An 11116-nucleotide genomic window follows, 5' to 3' on the forward strand; every position below is an offset into this window, starting at 1 on the left:
TGCCGCTCCTGCTCCTCCATCCGCCCTCCCCCCTCGCTCTTCCTCGTCCTCTCCTGCCCCTCCCCCCCTCCTCCCGTTGTTTGTGGCTCCCATCCCGGCTTTGTCTGGCATCAGCCCTGGGGCCGTCCCGTGCTCAGCAGCAGCAGCAGCAGCAGCATCCTGTGCTCTGGCAGCACTCGCTGCTCCTTAGGGAAGGCTTTGGCATTTCTGCCGGGCACAGACACTGAAGCTCACCCCGACCTGCCCCGCTCCCATTGCTGTCCCCTGGGCGCTGGGCAGCTGCTGTGCCAGGGCAGCCAGAGACACAAAGGAAGCCAAGTCCAGCCCAGCTGCCCGGGCTGATGCAGACGAGCCCCAGGGCCGAGGTCCTGCAGAGCCCCACGGAGCCCTGGGCTCCTCGCTGGGAACGGGCTGTGCTGCGGCTGCCACAGCGGCCACAGCGAGTCCTGGGGCTCCCCCGGCGCCGCTGCAGCAGCACCCAGGTTCCACCTCCTGTGCCAGGCCCTGGCCAGGGGCCATCAGATCCATGGGCTCCGTGCCGAGGGGGAACACAACAACAGTGGATCGGATGCAGCCCCCAAGGACCTCGAGCAAATCGTGCAGGAACATCCAGACCTGGAGCTGACGTTTGCAAAGCTGCAGCCGGCAGAGTTCTGTGGCGCAGGAGAGCCGGCACGGGGAGAGGAGACCTGCAAGGAGCTGCAGGAGAAACACCCTGAGCCTCAAAGGCTGCCACAGCCTGAATCTGTGCTGGGGAAAGTTCTTCCTGTCCGGGAAGAGATCCCGGGATGAGGCAAAAGCCAAGTTCATGGCTGGTGACACGATTGCCGTGCAGGGAGGGCAGAGGAGGGACTGCGGGCGGAGACTGGGAGCCCGGGAAGGAGGGAGGGGTGGGGAAGGTGTTTCTTTAGGATTTGTTTTAGTTCTCCTTGTCCTGGTGTGATTGGTTTGGAAATAAATTCCATTAATTTCCCCAGCTTGGGTCTGTTGTGGCCCTGGCAGTGAGCAGTGAGTGAGCTCTCCCTGCCCCGATCCCAGCCCACGAGCCTTTCCTTCAGTGCTCTGTGTGCTGCAGCTGTGAGCAGAGTGCCAGAGCGGCTTTGGTGGCCCCGGGCACCCGGCCAGGGCCAGCCCAGCGCAGCGGTGCCTGCAATTCATTCCCTCGGCTGCAGCGCTGAGCGGCCGCAGGGCGGGTCCGGCTGCGCGGGCAGGCGGCTCCAGAAGCACCAACTGCGCCCCACGGGACAGGAGGAGGAGGCAGGGGGTGCCGGGGGAATCTCCTTCCTCCGAGCCGGCAGGGCCAGGCGGGAGAGACTGGAGAGAAGGAAACGGAGAGGAGGGACGAGGCTGGAGCTGTGGAGAGCTGCAGGGATGCCGGGGCAGCCGGGAATTTTGTTTTCCAAGTCTCTGGGGCGAAAGGAAGCGCTGTGAAATCCGTCATGGAAAAGAGAGGAGAAATAGCGATTGATGGAAAGCGACACCCCTTGGGACTCAGTTTCTCCCTCTGCATTGCAAAAGCTGACAGACCCGAGCGCCGACGGACACCCGTCCCCGGCGTCACGGCCCAAGGGATCGGAGCTGCGGCTGGCGGGGCTGGAAGCTCCGTCCAGCAGCTCCGCTGCCGCCCCCAACCCTCGGGCTGGACCGTGGGGTCTGGGACACAGCCCCGTGCTGGGGGGCGGCAGCGGGAGCCGCGGGGCCCGGCCCGTGGGGGCGGCCGGGCTGGAAAAGTGCGCGGGGCCCCAGCGCGGTGTCCCGGTCTTGTTCCTCACCTTAACACAATGTCTTCAACTCCCTGCGTGCCCTTCATTTAATCAGCATTTCCTAAATGCTGACCCATCCCATCATCAGCTCTACCCGGAACAGAATTTCCCAGGCCATTCCAAGTCCTTTATAGTTCTGAAAATACTGGGGCCAAGCCCTACCTGTGATTTCCCCCACCCCCGCCTCCATGCAGACCTTGTTGTCTGCCAGCACCAGGATAGTTCCCACTGCCCCAGGTCTGCGTTTAGCAAAGCCAACAGTACTTCTACCACTGCTTTCTGCAAGACCCCAATTGAGTCTTTACATTTCAACATAACCAGATGATGTCTACTTAGTATGAAATGTAGTTCCTGTCCAAGAGTTGCATGTCCCAAGCAATTTCTTAGCAGAATAAATTTTAAATCCTTTGGGTTTCAGTGTTTGGAAATCATCTGCTAGTGTATATAGCAACTTCACTACATTCTTATTTTCATTATCTCTGTAGAGCTAAGGAATTCCGATTATGAAAGGCTCTATTCTGTAAGCTCATTAAAAGTTAATATCCACCACAACACTGTCTATTTTATTGGTTCTTTGCAATTGCTTAGCAAAGATAACAAGCACCAGGCTTTTTAAGAGAGACACACACACACTTTCTTACATAGAAAGACACAATCTTGTTCCCACCAAAGCACTCACACAGGTGAAAGTCACAATTTTCCTGCCTCTTCCTTCCTTTCCAAACCAGTGCAGCATGAGAGAAAGCAGCTGTTTCCCGAGGCCGATGGGTCACAGACAGGTAAGGTGACATTGAGGCTTGTTCCTCAGAGGCAGTCAGCAAGCAGCAGATGATGATCTCAAGGATCCAGGTGACACCATCACCCTCTCAAGGGAGGAATCCTTTAAGCAAGCACATTGCTCATCACTTCCATCCTGCTTTGGTTTAATGAACCAGCTCTTCCTGGCAATGAGCAGCAAGGGGATCTAATTTGACTGTTGCTAACCTTTTACATTTTATTCAATCATTCCATCAGAACAGGCATTTTACTTTTGTTTCAGTTACTCCAGAGGACCTTGGCACAAAGCAAAATGAAGTCAAATGAGAAATAGCTAGCTTAAATTTATATACACCAACAAATCATGCTGTGTTTCAACAAGTGTAAGAGAGACGTGGGACTTTCCTTCCCTCTGAGCAGCTGCAAGCATAAAAAAAGCAATGATGCAACGTTCATTAATAAAACTTTCTTAGAAATCTCTTCTTATGGCCAGATTCAACATCTGCAGGAGATACCCAAAACACACTCATTGTGCTGCACTTCCCCTTTTCCATTCACGTGTTATATATACTGAAAATATGTTACCGAGTAGCTATGAACACACCATGCTCCCAGATTTTCCCTAAGTAAAACATGTATCTGCGTATGTTATAAACGATCAAACACAAGGGAGAAAAGCCTGGCACAGACACTGCAGCAAAGGAAATTCATCACATTACAGATCTCCCCTTATACAGAGATTGGCCAGGACTTTGATCAGTGATGGGAAGGAATTTCTCATCTTCCCATTTACAGCACCTGAGGCAAGAGGGACCCAACACCTTAAGCGGTGTCCAAGATAGCACAGAAATTTAAACAGAGCCATTTACAAAGGGCAGCAACTCATCTGGCCAGTTCACACCTCAGATAACTATCTGCAGAACTCAGAGCAACACAATACTCCAAGGAGCAGTGAGATAGCCAGAAGGTTCTCAGCTCAAGAAAATCAAGCAAGAACAGGATGTTCCTTAGCCTGGCTAACCCAGATAACATCTCCCAGCCATTAGCATGAGATGAAACAGAAAGAGAGAGGTTGAATCACTTGCAGTGTACAGATACTGCCCGAGGGAAATGTGACAGGTGACCTAGAACATAAAAAATGCACTTAACTGTAAAAACTAGGAAGTGAAGCTAAAAATGAGAAAAATTAAAAGCTGTTCTTGGATATGCAGTAAAAAGCACACTGACATCATAAACGGGAGAAGGAACACAAAAGCACCCAGCTGTTCAAAAGCTGTGCAGTTAAGGTACAAAGAAATCAATGTTTTTTTAAAGAAAAAATCCCTCACAAGGTGAATGAGCTCAGTAACGCTCAAACCAATATTATTTGTTAGAAAAATCATCTGCTCCAGTGCCTGAAGCAAAAGGTTTGCCATTTATTCCATCATTCCTTCAAATCCAGGGATTAGTGAGAACTTCTTAACAAATTCCTGCCTTGCCTTATGGTCCTTCAGCTTCACCAGGGCCAAAGCTTGCTGCTCAGAGTCAGTACACAAATCCCTGTGGTGTTACCATCCTCTCTGAGTGAGAAAAGCACTCGAGATGGTGAACAAAGAGATGGGGCAGTTTCCTGATGCCTGAGAAGGATGTTCTTAAGATAAACAAAATTGCCCAATCAAAATTTATAAAGAAATGACATTTATTATGCTACCGAAGTATCGGTTTTAAAAGCCACGATGGAGAAAAGCAGCTCCGAGCCCGGGGTCGGAGCTGGGTGAACACGCATAGATCTGATCTCTGTCGCACCAGACCTCCCAAGTTCACGGATGCTGCTTTGGTTGGTCCCTTCTTATACATTTTTTGGGCAGAGTCCGAATTAATTCTATTCTTCTCGTCATTTTAGCATATTCATGAAGTTTTCTTGTCCCGGAGTTGGGCTGCACAAAGCCTTTCCTGGATCCCAGGAATTGTCCATCCTGGGTGATGAGTGGGCCATTTCTGCTGATGAATGGGCCATCTCTGCTTCCTGGAACAGTTATTTTTAGTTCCCGGGATGTCCGATTCCTTATCAGATGAGATGTAGATATCAGAAGGTGGCAATCAAGTCGTTATGGTGCAAATGTCCCGGTGATAAGATCTAACCCCACCTGGGTGGAATCCTCACTTATTGTGAGAGAACTTCTTTTAGTGTTGTGAAATTTTTCTCTCAGCCAGGCTGCTGAAGGGATTTTGAAACTCGGTCTCTGTAGGGTCTGATTACACTCCAATTTTATACATAATAGCACGAATCACATACCTTATTTATAACGTTCTCAACTCAGTGGCACAAAGTCTGCTTTTGTTCAGACAGGAATGAAGAGGAAAAATGGCAGAAATTCATAACAGGGACGATGAGGAGAAACATTGGGCTGTGCACACATTCAGTCCAAGCAACATCAATGCCAGGTGTGGTTTAAAATTCACGTTTGTGCTTTATTAAAGCCACGCACTGTATTTATGGCTCTCAGTGAATTCTGTATCCAAAAGGGACACGTTAGCTGATTCAAAATTAGTTGGATTTCTTTCCTTCTCCTGTAGCAGTGCCAGTAGGAGAGGTAACAAAGGCAGTTCCCTGGCCTTCAGGCATTGCACAGAAGTGGGATCCATAGATACAAACTCAGGCAGCCAAACTGCAGGTATTTCATTCAGGGCCTAAGACATGAAGCTAGGCTTCTTTTAATAAATCACGGACAGGGATGAGCTCCTGACATTAATATTGCACTCCTCCCTCTTTCTGCTGAGACAGTCTGGCCAACACAAATATCCCTAATACAGATCCAGGGCTCTGGTATAACAGCCACCCCAAAAAGCCATAGTTCCAGCTACCTTTCCTTTCTTTGCATCATACCAGGAGGAATCAAAAGGAATGAAACCTATTTCATTTATTATTACAGGTGAGAGCCCCTCTAAGTACATAGGAAGAGAAGTTGTAGTTTGTAACCTTGTTCTCCATCTAGAAGTAAAACAGGGGCTGGTGTGAGGCAACGAGGGCAACAGAGAAAATGCTGAAAAGAAACGGAGGAATGTGAAGCCAAATTTTCAAGCATTCCAGGCAATCACACCACTCAGGGACAGTCTACAGCTCAGCAAATCACATGCTGGAATGCAGTGGAGTATGGAGTAGGGCAATAGGGAACTGCTGAACAAAATAGGTGCTACAGCCTCTTGTGCTCAGGCTCTTAGCCCAAAGTATGTTCCAGCTCCAACTGAAGGGCATTCTGAACCAGAAGAGCACTGACCTTTTTGACTTTGGCAGTTCACAGTTCTCAGACAGCAGAACGTCTGTGGCTCCTCTCATCATTATTTTTGCTGTTTTCACTACTGGCCATCAAGTTTCCTGCAGTAGCCATCCATGAACCCCGGATCACTACTACATTAATAACACAGAACATGGCTCTCAGAGTGCATTAGTGAGGTACCAAGAGAAAACCCAAATGATGATCCTCCTCACTGAAAAGGTAACAGACAAAAAAAATAAAAGTGTGAAAATACTTTTTAAAAGATGGCTGAAATTAGGCAAATTCTTAAAATTAAGTAAATGTCTGAAATGAAATTTAAGCAAATTTAACTGTTGCAAAGTATTCTGAATACACATACAGTACAATATACTAGAGTCCAAAATTAGAAAAACTTCTGGTCATGGAAATATGGGGTAAGGGATATGTTTATTTGGAACAATGAGTTCAGTAGAGGTCTCTTTGCTACAAATATCTTGAATTTAATTCTTCTGCCTTGATACAATCTCCTGAGAAAATAAAAAAATAAAATAAAAATCCTACAGGAAAAACTTGTGTTGGATGCAATCTCTTCACTCATACCTGATACAAAAGTCTAATTTATTCTCTTGATTTATTGTCTTAAGGAGAATGAATTAATTATTCTTCCACTCAGAAGTCTATGGCATCAATCCTTGAGTTGAATCAGAGAAAATTCAATCTCTCATGAGTTCCCACTCCATTTACTTTTCCTGTAAGTGTTCTGTTTTGTTGAAGTGAAAGCTCCTCTGGACTCAGGCCCAGAGGGAAGCCAAAGCACAGGGGTTGAATTAAAACCTTTGGACAAGCTGAGATACATGAAGTCACACCAAAGTGAAATAGAAATACAGATTTTTTAACCTTTAGTAGAAATATATGCTAAGTGCCTTAAACATTGAAAAGCTGCAGCAGAGACCTTAAACACAGTTCTTACTGCAGCAGGGTTACCTTTTCACAGAATTCTTTACTTTAGACAAAATATGGATAGAATGACACTGTTCACATTTTTTACATAGAGCGTTCACGTAAACAGTAAGAGCTGATAGAAACTGCATCCGCAAATCTGTGTAATACCTGTGTAACACTGGTGTGAGGCTTACGACTGTTAGAATTAGACCAGGATCGGTTAAGAAAAGGAAAACTGGAATCGTGTGTTAATCTTATTGGTCAATTAACAAATATAATCCACACTTCTGCAAGAAAAAATATAGAGTCTAGAGCATATAGAGCATATAAAGCATATAGAGCATACAGAAGAAGAAGAAGAAGCTGTTTTGCCTGTTGTTGCTGTTGCTGCTTGCCTTTATCATGTAACCCCCTTTGAACTCTGCCTTCAAGAAAGCTGTGAGACTATGAAATACAGAACTCAGCAGAACAGCAGCCTCCTCTGCTCTCTCACCCTGGTCCGGGAAGGAAGGGTACCCCGTCCAAAGCTCAACAGCGCAGAGCCCCAAGGCTGCTGTGGGCAGCAGGGCCCAGGGGCCGTTCCCACCCGCAGCGCTCCTGTCCTGGGCTGGGCCTGCACAGGGGCTGGGGCACCATGGCTGGGGCAGCGGGGCACAGAGGGGCCACGGAGCCGCTGCCGGGGCTGACAGCAAGGCCAGGGACACACAGGGAATTTCTGGGCATTGCCTGCGCTGGGCAGGGCTGAGTGTGGGGAAGGCAGAGCTCAGCTGGCCTCGGTGGCTGCAGGAAAAGCCGAGAGCCCGAAGAGCCCCCGTGGCTGTGCTGGAGAGCAAGGCTGGAGGAGGGAAATGCGGGGCTGCTGCGGGATGGGGAGGGGGATTGAATTCCAGCAGGCACCGACGGGGGGCTGAGAGACTCAAGGGCTCCTTGGCCTGAGCCTGTCCTGGAAAGGTCTCTCAGCCCTCTGTGCCCATGAAGGGCTCCAAGGAGGAGCAGAGTTCATCTTGGCAGGACCCTCATGGAATCCCTGAGGGACAAATGCCAGTGCCTGCGCAGCCTTCCCAACGTCCCTGACACCAGAGGCCTTTTCCACATCCCTCGGTTCCAGGTCAGTGCCCAGAACACAGCACAGCCTGTCCAGGTCCTGGGGGCGATTCCCAAGGGAGGCAGCTGTGATTTCTCCCCACAGACCCACCACTCCGGTGTCTCTCTGTGCAGCCCTTGGCTGTCCTGAGCACTTTCCCTGGAGCCTCCCTGCCCTGGACGTTTGTCTCCATGCAGTTCTCAGCACAGCCCAGCAAAGAATTCAGGTGCTGTGAAAAGCGAGGTTCACTCTCCTGTTAGAATTTAAAGAGTTTAATATAAAGACAATAAGAGACACGTAAAATAAAGCAAAGGGATAACGGCTGGGTGCCTTGGCGCTCTGCCAAGAGCACACCTGATGCCCGAGGTGAGTCTCTTTTATACCATTTTTACTGTCTGTTCTGTATTCATATTAAAACTTTTCCAGGAATTGATCTGCATGGCCACTCCTTGGGTCTGCCTTTTTAGAGCATGCGTAGTCTTCTGCCTTGTGGTTTTATTTCTTTTGATTCTTGGGGTTGGGCCCGCTAGGTAAGAGTCGATGGTGGGGTGGATCTCTTAATTCTCCAGACAGTCAGGGCTGATTGCAGCTTTGGGCCTCTTTGCCCCCCGGGCAGAGCGGTGATAGCAGCTCTCGGACCCTCCTGGCTGCCCGTTCTCTGGGCGGAGCAGCCTTTGGGCCCTTTTGTTCTCTGGACAAAGTGTTGATTAGCAGCTCCTTGGGCCTCATCCTCTGCTCCCTTGGAGGTTATCTTACTTGCTCACACTTGCTAACATTCTTGCTAAAACGAGAGAAAACTACATCCACACAGCAAAAAGCATTTCTAACATTATATAATATCTACTTTAATACTTTGCGAGAAGCCAATACTATATGTTTATAACAGGTGCTTTCCCAGAGGACATTACTCTGGGAGTGAAGTGGCCTCAGGGCACAGTTTGTGCCCCTGGAATTGTGCCAGCCCCGAGTGCTGCTGATGGTGTTTGTGCTCACTCGGGTTCATCTCCCCACACCCACTCGATGCACTGCTGAAGGCTCCTCAGGACACAGCAAACACGGACTGCTGGCCTGGTCACTTGGTGTCCCTCCGTGCAGGGACAAACAACCTCCTGCAGGGGAGGGCAGAGGCCAGTGCTGGGATTGCTGGTGGCAGGGGCTGGTGTGGGACACTTGCCCTGGGCACCTTCCCAGGCTGTGCCCGGAACAAAGGCACAGCCCAGGCCCTGCTCTGCTGCTCCCTCAGGTCCATCCCAGGAGCTCTGGCAGTGCCAGGACACTGCTGCCTGCCCCCCCTGCACACTCCCCCCTGCCCCTGGGCACTGGGGTTTGCTTTGCCAGGGCATTCCTGGGGCACATTCCTGACAGCAGCTCTGGAGGAGAGCGAAGCCTTCCTGCCCTGCCCCCAGGAGATGCCCTTTGCTGATGGAGCTGCTGTGCTGGAGCCCGGCTGTGTCCCAGCAGTGCCCGTGGCCTGTCCCTGCCTGTGCTCACAGCACGGACACGCAGCAGGACAGTGACCGAGCTGCCCGAGCACTCCGGCCTTGCACCCTCAGAAGGGCTGGGAAAGGGAGTGTGGAGCTGGGAAGAGCAGAGGTGGGAAGAGGCTGGGCCATTGTCCCTGGCCGTGCTGCTGTGCTGGGAGTCTCTTCCCTCCAGCTCTGCCCACAGGCACTGCCCCTGCAGAGCCAGAGAAGGGCTGAGGAACAAACCTTGGACACAAAGGTCAGGGCAGCCCCTTGTTTATATTCAAATGCACAGGGAAGAGGCCTCCTGAAAGTCTTTGTGTTTCAAAAGAAAGGTAGATGTTCATGTAGAAATGCAAGGAGTAGTACTACAGTACTTTATAAAAAGCAGAATAACACCAGAAAAAGAATAAGAAAAAGCACCAATGAAAATATGGACAAAGAGGAAAAAAAAGGCCCGGATTGTAAAGTTACATTCTGAAGGTTCTGGAGCAGGAAAGAGAGAGATTATTACTTCTGAGAAGCATCCTAGTCATCATTTTCCCCGCATGGCAGAAGGAAATAGAAAGATTTTAACTTGTGAAAAGTATCCAGTCCTCACTTTCCTCAGGGCATCCCTGAGCTCCTGGTTCCTCAGGCTGTAGATGAGGGGGTTCAGGGCTGGAGGCACCACCGAGTACAGAACTGACAGTGCCACATCCAGGGATGGGAGGAGATGGAGGGGGGCTTCAGGTAGGAAAACATAACAGTGCTGAGGAACAGAGAGAGCACGGCCAGGTGAGGGAGGCACGTGGAAAAGGCTTTGTGCCAGCCCTGCTCAGAGGGGATCCTCAGCACAGCCCTGAAGATCTGCACATAGGAGAAAACAATGAACACAAAACAGCCAAACACCAAACAGGCACTGACAGTGATGAGCCCAAGTTCCCTGAGGTGGGATTTGGAGCAGGAGAGCTTGAGGATGTGTGGGATTTCACAGAAGAACTGGCCCAGGGCATTGCCCTGGCCCAGGGGCAGGGAAAATGTATTGGCCGTGTGCAGGAGAGCGTAGAGAAAGGCACTGGCCCAGGCAGCTGCTGCCATGTGGGCACAAGCTCTGCTGCCCAGGAGGGTCCCGTAGTGCAGGGCTTTGCAGATGGACACGTAGCGCTCGTAGCACATGATGGTGAGGAGGAAATCCTCTGCTGAGAGGAAGAAGAGAAAGAAAAACACGTGAGCAGCACATGCTGAGTAGGAGATGTGGCTGGTGCCCCAGAGGGAATTGTGCATGGCCTTGGGGACAGTGGTGCAGATGGAGCCCAGGTCGGTGAGGGCCAGGCTGAGCAGGAAGAAGAACATGGGGCTGTGCAGGTGCTGGCCGCAGGCTCCGGCGCTGATGATGAGGCCGCTGCCCAGGAGGGCAGCCAGGGAGATGCCCAGGAAGAGGCAGAAGTGCAGGAGCTGCAGCTGCCGCGTGTCTGCCAATGCCAGCAGGAGGAAGGGGCTGATGGAGCTGCTGTTGGACATTGGCTGTGTCCGGGCATTGGGTTCTACCATGGAGAAAAACACAGTGAAGAGTTAGAGGAGATCTGTAACCACAACCAAAGCCATTTCCCATCCACCCTCCCCTGGAACACACACAGACACCCTTTTGTGTTTAAGAGTTCTGAGGTTTTTTTTTCTAACTCCCCCCATATCTCTCTTGGTATTCTTGGGTATCAGAAATCCTCAGCATTTCTGCTGCCTTCAGGGAGAAAAGAGCAACTTTTGCAAGGCAAGATGATGAGTGGAGACTCAGGGGAGGTGCTCTGTCATTCTGACCTGCTCAGAGTTTCTCAGTTTCACTTCTCTCAAATGTAGAATGTTCACCCTCCCATGTTTCCCTTAAAGATCACC

General features: G+C 50.3%; 1 protein-coding gene across 1 annotated transcript; it reads right to left on the reverse strand.

Annotated features, from left to right (window-relative positions):
• Positions 1–9898: 9898 nt before the first annotated feature.
• LOC309583759 (olfactory receptor 14J1-like) lies at positions 9899–10747 on the reverse strand (the record flags this gene model as incomplete). Its single annotated transcript, XM_082299551.1, has 1 exon — positions 9899–10747. One exon carries the CDS (start codon positions 10745–10747, stop codon positions 9899–9901), a length of 849 nt encoding a protein of 282 aa, XP_082155677.1.
• Positions 10748–11116: the final 369 nt, after the last annotated feature.

The sequence above is a fragment of the Coloeus monedula genome (assembly GCF_965178545.1).
Source record: "Coloeus monedula genome assembly, chromosome: 32".
Lineage (NCBI taxonomy): Eukaryota > Metazoa > Chordata > Aves > Passeriformes > Corvidae > Coloeus > Coloeus monedula.